The sequence below is a fragment of the Hermetia illucens genome, chromosome 1, assembly GCF_905115235.1.
Source record: "Hermetia illucens chromosome 1, iHerIll2.2.curated.20191125, whole genome shotgun sequence".
Classification (NCBI taxonomy): Eukaryota; Metazoa; Arthropoda; class Insecta; order Diptera; family Stratiomyidae; genus Hermetia; species Hermetia illucens.
This window is the reverse complement of record NC_051849.1, coordinates 176,207,334-176,221,724: the sequence shown is the minus strand read 5'-3', so window position 1 is coordinate 176,221,724 and position 14,391 is coordinate 176,207,334. Positions and strand designations below refer to the sequence as shown.

Here is a 14,391-nt window from a genome sequence, read left to right as displayed (position 1 = left end):
TATAGCATTATTAATATCGACGGTAGCCAGGATGATTGCTTCGTTGATTTCTTAACCGCACAAGTTACGAGAGGCTGGCAGGCGAGCATTCTACCACTGGGATTAACCCCTATTGATCTGCACATACAGATGCAGGCAAGGAGATCAATATTCAGGATGGCCGGTAGTATGAGTGAGGCGGGGAGCTGCCTAAATCGAAGGAAGATTGATATCCTTTCTAGGCGGTATCCCGAATTACTGATACCGAGGGACAATATGACAACGAGATTTCACTTCGATAAGAAGTTTGAAACACGTTGGAGTAACAAGGCAAACTGGGAGAGCGTGGCTGCGACATACGGCTTAAACCAGCAACTGATTACTTGGTACACTGACGGATCCCTCACAGCAGAGGGAGCGGGTGCCGGTGTCATTGGTCCAAGGAAAATGTACTTTGAGCCAATGGGCAGGTACACTAGCGCCATAGATAAATGTGCCTAATCTGCAAAGGAACTACAGGGGGCAGAACATAGCTATTCTCACCGATAGCCAAGCAGCGATCAAGGCACTTAGGTCCAACCAGGTGAACTCTAAACTGGTATGGGAATGCCTTGAGAGACTGAATACACTCGGCTCGTCCAACAAGGTCTGGATACTTTGGGTCCCAGGCCATGCTGGGTTGGAAGGCAATGAGGCAACGGATGAACTAGCCAAGAAGGGAACAGGGATGCCTTTACACGGGCCAGAACCCTTCTGCGGAATCGGTTTCATAGCTATGAATCTAAGAAACGAAGGGAAACGGTTGAGGGAACTATATTGGGCGGGCCTACCAGGAATGGAGCAGTCCAGGGTGCTTATTGAGGGATACGAACCCATGCGCACAAAGGATTGCTTAAACCTCACCAAAAAGAACCTCCGAATAATAGTGGGAATTCTCACTGGTCATTGTCGGCTGAACTATCACCTAGGGAAGCTAGGGATATCTACGGACACTGCCTGCAGGTTCTGTGAGGAGGAGGACGAAACCTCTATGCACGTCCTGGGACAGTGTCCGGCACTTGTGCAAAGTAGGTCGATACATCTGGGAGAACACTTAATACCAGATGCAAAGCTGAAACTTCTGGAAGTGGGGAACATACTAAAGTTCCTAACGGTTACAGGCCTGCTTGAGATACTATGATCAACAGGTACACTATAACCAGTAAAAGGGGCACAATAGTTCTTCAAGGACGCGGGACGACTTTCCCTTAACAGAATAATAATACGAGAGGCTGTGATGTCCTTCAAGTTTAGCCTTCGTTCTAGTTCTAACTTGATATAATCCTAGTTTGTCTAGGCAAGAGATCTGACCGTTTTCCCTACTGGCTTTTGCAGTGATAAGGCAGGGTTTTACGAAAGTTCACCTGGGAGTTTTGTCTTGTTTCTTCAGACAGCAGGAAGTAGATAAGGGTGAATTGACTAGCGAATTTTCTGGGAGAATACGCTATGCCTATATCAAGAAAAGGGGTGAAAGGGTGGTGGATTTATTTCGGTAGCCACCGAAAGACTTTCGGTGTCCCTTTCAACTAGAGAGGAATCTGTCTACAATGCTTTGGAATTCTAAAAACATTCTTCTGGTCGATTTTCTCAGCGAATGTTGAACGGTGAATTCAACTACCAAATCCTGGACAAAGTAAAAGTTGCACACTGAAACTAAATATAGCGTTTCCCGATTAGAAGCTTCGGCATGAAATTGTAAGGGAGTCAGAAAAAATACTATATAGCTCAGGTTTATACCATTGAAGGAAATTCCAGAAAGTTAAAAATTTAGTAGTGACTATTATTTCATCTCTGAAATGATTTAATGAAAATGACTTCAGGTTATAGTAAACCCGGCGTTAATGCATGATGCATCCACTTTTGTTTCATCATTGTTATCTTTGAGTTATGTAAGTCCGGTGGCTATGTAATTAAGGACGCGTATCTAAAAGTAATACCCTTCGTTATCACTCTTTCACAGCTCTATTGACTTCTTCAATTCAGGTTGATCCACAGGTCTTAAAAAAGCATTGAATCATTTTAATATTTCATCATATCAAAAACCTTCAAAATCTACTCTAAACAAAACATAATCTGATAGAAACGTGCAACAATGAACAACAGTTACCCGAAAATGCTTGATATAGCCTCCATTTCAAGTTTGAGGTGCGTGCGACATCATGTGTACAATACAAATTTGTACATTTTTTGAACTGATTTAATGTTATCTTGTCAATACGTTTACGACATTGTGTGTTTTATTACAGTCTTGTAGGCGCAGCATCTCATGTGACTGTAGTGGGTGATGGAAAATCGGATCTTTTACTCAAGTTCTCCTCTTTTTTTTGATTTTTTTTTGAAAATTCGCTGAATGCGATAGTGGGAACCGTACTTTCCACTTTATTCGTCAAAACCTTTTATCTGCAAGCTGAATTATTTTGTGAAATTTTTAAGACGATAAATAAAATAAAATAAATAATAATAATTATTACGAAGAACTCAATCGATCCAAATAGAATTTCTAAGCACCCTGTGCCCACAAGTTTTTTACTTTTAACTTTTACACCTCTGCATGCTCGGAGATATTCCCACTTTGGAAGCATCTTCGGTATCTTTATTTGATCAAGATAGCGTTTTGGAGATATCAAGTACACATGTATCATAATCGACAGTTGACATCCGAAACAATAAATTATATCTTTGTAAAAACATAATATCTTAATTCCAATTTACATTTGCTTTGTTTTCGTGATTTCTTACAATTATCTCTTTTCTTCTTCCAGTTTTTCCACGTCTTCCAGACCAGAAAGTGAGAGTGCTTAGTGATTTTCTCATCTGATTTGAATTGAATATATAATACTTAGCTTCCTGAATTAAAAACAGGAAACAGCAAAAAAGATAATTTTTTTCACAAGACAGTGTATTTAAACTTATAAAGGAGAAAATAGTGATTTATCAAGTTTTTAGCTCTTGCTGTTATTTGTGATAAAGAAAGGCAAGAAAAAAGTAAATCATAATGTTTGCGGTGATGCGAATTGATAATGACGATTGTCGGTCCGATTTTCGTCGTAAGATGCGGCCAAAATGTGAATTTATCTGCAAATACTGCCAGAGAAGATTCACAAAACCCTACAACTTGATGATTCACGAAAGGACTCACAAAAGTCCGGAAGTCACGTATTCCTGTGAGGTTTGCGGAAAATATTTCAAGCGTCAAGATAATCTACGTCAGCACAGGTAGGTGATGGTTACTTTGTTTGATAGTTTTAGGTTTATCTTTCTTGGTAGATTTTTTTTTCCCCATTGATTCCATTGAGTTTCAAGCTAGAGTTCTAAAGTTTCGTGCAAGAAGGAAATCGAAATTTCTGGCACTGATATTTCCAAAAATTTAAAAATGAGATATTTTAGATATTTCAAATTCAACCCTTCAAATTCATGAATCGAAATTGTAGAACTGCAGCTCTGAAACTCATTTCCCTGAAACAGTCTGAATATTTTGGCGAACTCTACGATTTTGGCACACAACAATAAAAGATGTATTTTCCAAATTCTCAAATTTTATGTTTCGAAATTCATTTCTGTACTAATGTTTCACCTTTTACATTTTAAGTACGAACCTGTAGAAAGATATTAGGATGAAAAAAATAAATAAAAATTATATGTTTACAAATTTCGAGGATATCCATGAAATGAAACCATGTTTGCACCGCAGTAACCATAAAAATATCTTTCAGAGACGCAAAGTTGTGAGATTTAGTAAAATCTGCATTGCATTCCAAAACAACTTCCATCCAAAAATAATATATTTACGACTCGCTGCTTTCTTTTATATTTATACAAGATAAAGATTCAGATAAAAAGATAAAAAGTTATTGAGGTAACCTGTGTCTCAAATAATTTCCAGGACACTTTGTTTACCGATAGCGTTTTGGTAATAATCTCTTAACAGGTGTTTACTTCCCTTTCGTGTTAAGATACAACCATAAACAGGTGATATATGCAAATCATTTTCCGACTTATTTACAATTTAATTAGCATCGTTTTGTTAGGTAGAAAGATTATACACTTAGTTGTGGGTTTTGTGAAATTACTGCGGAAGAGGTGTTCAAATTGGACCATATTTCACTTTCTTCTCTTTCTCAACTCGCACGGAGAAGTGTAAATTTATTCTGGCCTGAGATAACAGTACGCCTTGGAATGAAGATAATGACAAAGGTGATGTGAGATGATGATGACAATGATGCTAAAAACGAAATTGAAGCTGTTGATATCGCTATTTTATTATCTCCAGGGGATTTGTGCTTTTTGCTTCGAAATAGGCTCAAAGGCTTTAGCGACCAGTGCATACTCATATTGTTTGTCATTAAATATTTGTACATCGGAATGATGATGAATAGGGGAACGTGTGTAGATTGCTGGAGTTCTTTTGTTTCATCTGCGTAGAACAGGTAGTTGATGAGCGATAGGGGGAAAGATTTATCTCTGAACGATTGAGGATGCACTTTTCAGATATTAATTTATTTGGGTTTGATTGAAGATAATCAATACATTCATCCTTTAAAAGCATGCTATGGATAGTTAAGTCTGGATATTCAGTAGTGGGGTGACCCAATATGACTGCAAGTAGCAGAATGCCTTACATTTCATGTAAACTTTGCGGCTTCTTTGGTTGGAAAGATCGCCTCCTACGATTTTCTTCATTATGGAAGCTGCCTACTCTGTTGAATGTATCCTAAGATGAGTCTCTTTTGTCTCTTAACCTCATTATTTTTACAAAGAACAAGGTATATACGAGGAGCAAATCTAGAGGTAAAAGGACAAGCTAGCAAACTGGCCCGTCACCCATGTGGTTAATGTATTGGTGTGTCGGGATGTCGATGGCGCTTAGTTGGTTTTCTTTTGAGTGTTTTCCCATCTCATTTGAGAGAGAGAAGCTATAAGCAGCTGTGCCATGCCATATGCCCGCAGTAATGTGCTCGCTACCCCGTTGGCGGACACCAATGCTTGCATCACACACACAGCACTTACACCAGACCTTATGCGCGCAATTTTTCTCCTGCAATAAACGTCAACGGTCGAATATGCGCATTGGCTTTTTTCCACCATACAATTTCGAACAGTGTACTGGGAGTTGAATCGCTTGCATGTAGTCTTCTTATTTTCCGTGACCTCAGTTGATATGAATATGGGTGTCAACGAGTTTGGATTATTTACAGAAAGATGCTTTGCAAACTTCTGACTCCCTTAATGATCGTATGGTCCCTATAGACTTAAATAAGTGACATTAACCCCATCATATCCCAGAATGGGCAGTATTGAAAGGAACACAAAAATTGCGCTTGGTCGTCTTAGACCTTCGTAGTTATTACGCTACACAGAGGCCAGTTTTGTAATTAGGGCTTTCGGACAGTGGTCTTCGCGTATGTATGTAGTCCTTATGTTTGTTCTGAAATGTCTGCAACCTAATAATTTACAGCGATAGTTTAGTTTGAAGGTCAAGTAGTACTTAGAATACAGTTGAAAGTAATGCCTAATGCATACTATATCTTAAAAAGAATATGATAGGAGGGGAGATGTGGGGGTTTGTGAGGTGAGTTTGGAATGATGTCTGCCGTCTAATGTGAATGATAGGGTATATTGAGCCAGATAAAAACCGTCGGTTATCGAAAATAGTTTATGGTTGGCGAACATTCTAGCAGTATATGCTGGATATTCTGGGTCCAAGTGAAGTGCGATGGTGACTGCCGTTCTGCTGTTGTATTTTGAAAAGCCTAATGGTATCAGATGTGAACTTGGTGGTATACTCTTGAGTCGGTTTCTCATAACATCCTGGCTGTAAGGACCATCCTATGATGATTTTCGATATTTAGGAGATACTTTCTATAAGCAATTACACGCAGCTTACGAGAGGTTTCCTAAAGGTAACAGTTTGAGCGTGATGAGTGATCTGAATGCCAAAATGGGCTCCGACAAAACCTTGCTCAGACTTGCGGTGGAAAGATATGGTTTTGGTGATCGCAATAAAATAATGAAAGTTTTGTGGGATTCTACAACTTTCACCGCCTCATGAGTCTTATAAAAGCCGCCGGTTATCGAAAATGGTTTATGGTTGGCAAGCCTTCGAGCAGTATATGTTAGATATTCTGGGTCCAAGTGACGTGCGATGGTGACGGTCTGCTGTTGTTATTTGGAAAACCTAATGGTGTCACATGTGAACTTGGTGGTGGAGTTTTCACCTGGGAGTTGGTTTCTCCTAAGACTGTGACTGTAAGATCCTGGCTAACGACCATCCTATGATGATTTTTGATACTTTCTAAAAGAAATTTCACGCAGTTTGGAGAGGGTTCCTAAAGGTGACACTGTGAGCGTGATGAGTGATCTGAATGTCAAAATCGGCATTGACAATACCTTGCTCAGACCTGCGGTGGGGAGACATATCCTTGGTGATCGCAATAAAACAATGAAAGGCTTGTGGGATTCTACAATTTTCACCGACTCATGATCGACGGCATAGTGTTCGGGCACAGGGCGTAGGGTCAGAAGACTAGTTGGGTTCCGACTGACCGACAACAAACATCTAATCAAATCGACAATATGGAGGAGGTGCTGACATCGTCCTTGAAAGGGACCATCATCTGCTCACAAGGGGCGAATTGAGTGCTGGCAGCGGAAATACAGTACAGGTTTCCACAACCTGGCTGTCAATAAGCAGTGAAAGAAATTTCTTGATGATCAAACGATACAAACTATGAATAACCCAAGCGAGAAACTTGGCGAATACTAGGACCCCATCAAAAGTGTCTTTATCTCTGGGGCAAATGAAGTTAATGCAAAAAATTTGGAGCGAATCAATAAACGTATGAAGCTTAGAGTCCAGTTAATGGCTGACAGTGTGAAAAAACACTAGAAATATAGCGTAGTGTATGCTATGATCAGAGCAATTCCTTTGATGGATTGGTGAGGGAAGCAGAAGCAGCTGCAGATAGTTACGATTTCCCCACCGTATACTATGTCACGAAAGAGCTCGCAGGAGGTCATTATTTTTCCGATGGGCCCGTAAATGGCTTTAACTGTAGGTCTCTCATCTACAATGGGGAACAACTATGGAGGTGATAGGAATTTCACCACGGTTTTCAGTTTTATAGTTGCCGGTGAAATTTCAAATCACGTGGATATGGACTGATCTTCCAAATAGAAGCAAACTTGTCTTTGTCATGTCGCACCCTTTACTATTCTTTCGTAAATTATGGGAATCGGGTATCTTCCTAATTCGTAGAAGTGGCGGAAACCCTAAATTAGAACACTGGCTTTAAGTGTGGAAATTAGGGGGCGGTGCATGCTTCTTGCCGCCGGAGTTTAAAATTATTCCGGATTGCAAAGAAACTAATAGCTCATCAGTGCGGCAAATGGCGCCGAAATATACACTCAGAGGAACTTGAAGTCTAAAGCGCAATTCGCTAGAGTTACATCCTGTAACTAATAGTTTTTCTTCTAATTGTGTGGCTTTGGATTTGGAAATGCAGGCAAGTAGCAAAATCAAGGTTTTTTAGTCTGATTTGTCATCGCACTAGTCCAATTTGAATTAATGGACAGTATTGAATTATTTGTGTACACAAGTTACGTTGTTTCTGCTGGGTAGGCTGGGGTATTACTGTGTTTAGTGCTTTGTCGAGATGACAACCTTGACTAGTTTGGAGGAGCATTCATTACTTTTATTTCCCGGGTGCTTGTTATTATGGTCCATCCACTACTTTTACCGACTTTGGGTTACACTCCCAATTCGATAACAACATTTCAAAATGATTCCGGTGCAAACTCCTTTCTGAGGATGAGGGCTTGTGAAGATTCTTTACATTTGGATAAAATAGAACAAATAGGTGATGTCCAAAACAGGTATTTATCATATGAGGCAGTCAGTGATATTACTCTATGAAGAAGTGGAGAGGAAGCACGAATCGGCGGAATTTGGCTGAACAAAAATCTCAGCGTAAGCAAATTATTGGACCGTTTCTGGGGCAGCATAATTGAAAGCACATCAAAAATCAAGTGGTCGAAAAAATAGTCCCTTATGCTGTTACCAGGATCCACTTTACAACAAGGCCTTCTGGTCAGTAGGCAAAACTTGAAACACAAATTCACCTTACAAAAACTGACTTCATTATAGTACCCAGCATAATGCTAAATAAAGTGTTAATTACACATTTTGATTTTAAACTTTTCCCATCCTGTAGCGAATCTAGACCGCAAAAGTTCTTTGTTGAGGATGCATGAGAGTCCTGAGTCCGCATCCACTCGATAAACGGACCAAAAGTTTGTTAATTTTACTATTTGGCTGATAGTTTTGCCTTCCCAATTAACTGGTTCTTTGCGTTGTCGCCTCTTTGAGCATATCACAACCATCTTTATCACTGAAAATAATCTAGTTTGGAGTTTCTACGCCAAGAAAGTTTGTTTTGTGCCAGCAGCCAATAATATCTGTCACTCCGTTCGGCAGGCAGAGATGAGATAACGTCTGAGGAGTTACCTTTGTCTTGACGACGAATCCTTCTGCTTTTGGATAAGTTGATTTAGGCAGGTTAGTCAGTGCGTCATCTTCTTTGAGGTTGCCTGGTGATTCTTCTGGTTTCTACGTTATTTACTGGCTGATTTACGGAATTTAGTTGGAAATTTAGTTTTTCTTTCTAGTTCTTCTTCGCTACCTTTGGGGATTATAAAAGTTTAAATGTATCGTCGAGATTATTTCATTAACGCCCTTTTGAGTGAAGAGTGTGGAGGTGAAAACTTAGATCGCCAACAAAGCTAAACCGTGATGTATTCTGCACTTGAAAAATAGCAAATGAACGAAATTTCTTTCTTGTTCTTCTTTTTTTAAGTCAAATATTGTATTTCATTGTATTAGACTACAGGATTCAATCTCATTTGTTTTAAGCCTTACCTGGGGCGCCATTTACAGTGAATTTAGGGGGGGGGGGGAGGTCCAGAAGATCATATGCTAGTGACTTTGGCCAACCACCCTAGATTATTAAAGCTATTGGCTCTTCTCTTTGCATCATCAAAAAGTATTTATCTTTTCTCAGTTATTTTCGAGCTATGCTCCCTCTTTCTCAATGAAACAATAAATTCATCTTTGGCTTTCTTGATCCAGCTGTTTCGGTTTAGTGATATTTTATTATTTAAAATAGATGCCTTGTTAGCACCTCACTGCATGGGGTCCTTTTGGAGTTCGCAATTTATGGCGCGAAAAACTTTCTTTGTACATTTCCGGTGCTCGCTCAATGCAGGAGGGTAGGGATATTATTTGCTAGTAAAGTTATCGCTATTACTTACATATTGTATTTCACGGGATTTGTGTTTTACTGATAAATAGCAATCTATCGAACCCCTAATCTATGCTACCATTTGACCATCCCGGGTGAGCCAGGCAATGCTTTTATGCGGTGTTATATCACAATAGTAAAATCAGAAGGATATTCAAGCCCGAACCATAACGAGTTCCATGTTACCTCCCCCCCTCCCCGTCCCAGAATTGAGCTTGAATGTTTACTTATATTTATTCGGAAATCATTCCATTTCCAAGAAGATTCCAAATTGCAAGGCATGCCATCCAGGCCCATGCTTAACATTTTTATTTACTTGGTGATTATCTAACACCTTTGCTTCTATTTTCGATAGTTTCTCAAGAATGGTCGCTCCAGTTTTTTAATCCAAATGATAGCCTATATCTGATCTGTTTACATTGAACTTTAGACGCCCCCCCCCCCAGTATTTCAATGTTGCGTTTAAAACCAATGCACTTTACTCTTTGCAAAGTCCGAAAATGGTAGTGCTTTTTGAGTAAGGAAAGGATCGAATCATCTCTCCTTTTCAAGTGGTAAATTTCACGACATAAACGTTGTCTAAACAATTTTTATAATTATGATTTTTATTATTTATTTTATTTGTGTGCTTCGCAAAGCTTTATTTCATCATTTTGCAATAAAACATTTGGAATATTTTTCAAGCGCTTGCCTTCAACGAATCAGAATTCTTAAGAAAATATAAGGAATACTGATTTCTATTACATAGATACCGTTGGTTTTAATAGTTTCGCAAAAGTCTCGGTAGAAATTAATTATGTGCGGTTAATATGAGCATCAACGTTTTTCGATTATGTTGATGATCAACAGTTATTTTCCTAAACATTTAGCAGAACATAGTTATAGAGAATCATCTAGATCCGACGTCAAACAGTTTGCATATGACAAATTCTTCTCTGTCATCCCTTCAGCGATATTTGTATATATTTCGATAGAATTAAATTACAAACACCAATCCACATTCTCCTTGCATGATATCAATAGCAAGAATATGGTATTGTTTTTTTTTGAAAACCGTAGTATTTCTATTAAAATTTATATTACTTTAGCAGCATGAATGGTTTTTCCTAATTTTTCTCTAGTAGTTTTTTGAATATGGAAAAGTCATAAACACTACAAAACTCACAAGCACTTTGTAGTTTGCTGGTGTTATTTCTACATATGATATTTAACAACACAAAACATGTCTCGTTATGAAATTATATATTTGGTGGTGTTAAACATATAATTTTATTTTTTTCATTCTGATTTGAATATATAATATAGTTCTCATTTCATCACTTATTCATTCTAAATTACAACCTTTCGGCCTCTTTACGATCAACTCAAAATTAATGGTTTAGCAATAATTCATCATCCATACCTTAGAATATTTTCATAGTTAATTTATAGCATAATTTAATCATAATTTTGTTTCCTTAAAAAACATATAATTTTCTTTTTTTATTTTTGTAGATGTAGTCAGTGTGTTTGGCGATAAACACACACACACATTCAGAAAAAATTAAAAATAAAATGATGTTCACATCTGATCTCTGTCTATGGTGAAGGTGGTGTTAAGTAATGATTAAATTTAATATAAATTTAATTGTTGGAAGGAAATCATAAAAAAATCAATACAATGTGTGAGGAGAAGTTATACTGAATGATAACCTATGAGAAATCGAAACTATCGTGAATTATCATGACTTTTATTTACAATTATACTAGAGTCGATAAACTTCTAGAAATAAACATGTTTTGTATGGAATTTCTTTGCTCCTATATTGATAGTGTGAAAAGTCTTATTGAAAGAAACAATAATTATTATCATAAGTGTATGAAAGTGATATAGACCGAGAATCTATGAAAGTATATAATTGTTATATAAACATTTTTTCATAACAATATCTTCAAATAGTGTGTTAGAAACAAATTGCATTTTACAGAATATGATATACTAAATGATATCAATTTTTGTTTAATCATTCAAAAACTCTTCTAATTCTACGATAATCAAACATTAGTGGTGCGTGTAAAAAATGTTTAATGATTAGTGATTTCTATTTTTCCCGGTCAAACTATCTATCCAGTAAGAAATATTTTTATTATAAAATATGAATTAATCTTTTGTTTTTACTGCTAATAACTTAACATTATGACTTCAAATGCAATATTATTTATATATACACAAAAAATATTATGCTTTTAATTGTTTATTTAAGTGCTAAATGTATATAATATTTTAAGAATATGCTAAAAGAAAGCATTTGCATTAAATAAATTCAAAATTTTTGCAAAAAATGATTAACCATGTATTTCATTACTGAGTCTTCTTTCAATTTCGTATTAACTCATCTGTCCTTCTACTAATTTTTAACTTTCAGCAGTTCATTGTATTAAAATATTGCATCGTTTGGGTTGTGGCTACTAATTGTGTTTGAAATTTTATTGGAGAGGATAATTGTACATTTCTTGTTGTGATCAATCAAAACTTCAGTTTCCTCCAATCTTACAACTGTCGATCCAATGATAAGATTGAATGTATTTGAAATTTCCAGTATATATACTTTTCAAAATTGGAATATTTCCACTTCATTGCCAACAATAATTTCATATATAGATTTGTCATTAGGCTCATTTTTATTTGAAACAAGCAAGTTATCCAATGAAATGTGTCAAAATTTCGCTTCGTTTTGGCTGCTTCCGCAACCCTAGCAACAAATACAAATTATAGTTGCATTTGCCATTCAAAAATATGCTAGTATCTTTTTTTTGCACAAATTCTTCTCATCATCATTTGGCGTTATATGTGAATCTCTTATTAACAAACCAGATAATTTCAAAAGTCTCAGCTTCTCAAGCCAGTTATGCAGTTCTTATCGTATTTGCAGCTATGCCAGAGTTTTCAATTGCATACTTTTATTGCCTGTGCCTTATATCATTCCACTACGCAAATAAGAAATATAAAATACAAACCAATAATATTTAAATGAAGGAAAAAGTTATAACCACCAACTATTATTTTGTATTTTTTCTTTCACTTCCTAATTACAGAACGATACATGTGGACGTTTATGGGCGCAATTATTATTAGGGTGTCGAAGGATTATTGTTGTCTAAGAAAGTTATTCTGAGAAGTATAATAGAAAGCAATCGTATCAAAGATGATCAATAAAAAAAGAAGAAGCAATGGTTTATGTAAATTGAGAAAGAGAGAATTATAATCTAGAAAGCTATTCTTCGATCATTGCGCATCCTGAATAATATTCAAATGTAAGTAATTTTAAGTAAAATATTCTATTTTTATTACATATAATGTTATTAATTTATATAATATGAATTTATTATAAAATAAGTATGGAAAAAGACTTAAAAAATAATGAATATAATATAATAAGGGAATTGAAATTTTCAAAATCTGCTATTATGGTTTTTGTCGGTTATTCTCTTATCTCAAAATATGATAAAATTCAAAAGAAAAGTCTATAAACAGAAAAATGAAAATAGATAGGAAGTCAAATGAAAACAGTAATATCAAAAACCTTATACTTGTGAAACAACAAGACAGAAATATATTCATACAATTAAATACTAAACAGTATTCTCTAATAAGTGATATCTAAATAAAATTTACTGAATTTGGATATTCAAAATAGTCTATGCCGAAAAGTCTTGTCCCAAATATCCAAGAATTGTTGCGAACTTCGAATGATTATGTATATTATGAACAATAACAGTAGTTTCATACAATTTACCATAATCTGTAAAAACTCAACTGGTGCTTGATTATTTTAATCCAGACTTGTTGTTTCCAACGTACATTGTTCATTTTGTATTTAGATTGGCAATGTTAAAAGTCCACCGACGAAAATAAATTTCCCAATCAATTCAGTTTGTTATTAATTATATTTTTTAAACCTGTAATTATCTACAAGCTTCATGACCACACATACCTTACTTCTCCAATAATTTCTTGCAATTGTAAAACTTTTTCGGACAATATACACTGAATAGAGTTGATTGCAAAAAATAGAATGGAAAGGTCAATTAAGTATAACTTTTTGATCTTTCACTTTGATCATATTGTTTCGTTTCATCAAATTCTTTTCAGTTGTTCGCCTTGGTCTGGATCATTACCTTTTGTCGGTAATATTCAGCCAAACAAAAGCAGAGACAGTAATCCCAAATTTTTTAAAATTAAATCTTAATTTTTCTACTAATACTTAACGTAAATCTCGAACCAAACATAGGTTTAAGAGCAAGTGTTATTTCATAGTTACTCCTAACACATATGTAATCTGAAATCATTTCATGTAAATCACTGAAAATATGGATATTCAGCTCTGACTATTTTCGAAAATAAATAACAACGAAATACCAATAATTAATATTATTATCAATTCATATTATATATACAATTTGAGCTGCATTTTAGAATAGAGTCTAGTCTTGCCGCTAAAATATAATAAATGTGTAATAGAAAACTACAAATAGTTTGAAAAAATCATAAATACATCGTGTATCAAAATTTTTTCTAGATAACTACTTATTGCAGTAATGAAAAAGAATTGTAAATAGTAAACAAAACAAAAAAAAACAATTTTTGGAAATTTTTATATTTAAAAAAAAAATGTTTTGGTAAACGTGACAAAAGATCAAGCGTTAAAGATTATATATCTATTTTATTTATCTTATTTATAAATATTTTAAAAGAATTTTTGAAATGAGAAACATGAAAACACAAAAACTTTTGGGAAAATTGTAGTTTCCAGTTTTACATATAATCTAATGTCAGTATGTATTGTATTTTTTCTTTTGTGTAAAATCATTCAAAATTTCACGGTCGATTTAAATTGATTGTAGTTTAATAAAACTCATTTATAAATTTGAATCATTTATTAAAATTAAATCATTAATGCGAAATGTTTATTTTATTTAGTGCATGTTTTATTTTCACAAGTTGGGACTGAATTCTAGGTTGTGTTGATAGGTAAGTATAGAGGGGATTTCGGCAAAAATTTTTTATTTGTTGTAAGGCAAGTAGAAAAAAAAAGGC

At 35.3% G+C, this 14,391-nt stretch overlaps 1 protein-coding gene across 4 annotated transcripts in view; it reads left to right on the top strand.

Moving 5' to 3' along the window:
• Positions 1 to 12,841, top strand: part of LOC119651100 (protein drumstick) — a 43,466-nt gene extending 30,625 nt beyond the window's left edge. For 3 of the 4 annotated variants that reach the window (XM_038054476.1, XM_038054459.1, XM_038054469.1), the window contains exons 2-3: positions 2,781 to 3,234; positions 12,390 to 12,841. In XM_038054476.1, the coding sequence (XP_037910404.1) occupies positions 3,014 to 3,234; positions 12,390 to 12,429 (261 nt within the window). In that variant the 5' untranslated portion in view covers positions 2,781 to 3,013 and the 3' untranslated portion in view covers positions 12,430 to 12,841. Of the gene's footprint in view, positions 1 to 2,780; positions 3,235 to 10,808; positions 11,425 to 12,389 lie in introns of all 4 variants that reach the window. The other variant, XM_038054485.1, reaches the window with a different exon arrangement.
• The last annotated feature ends 1,550 nt before the right edge of the window (positions 12,842 to 14,391 follow it).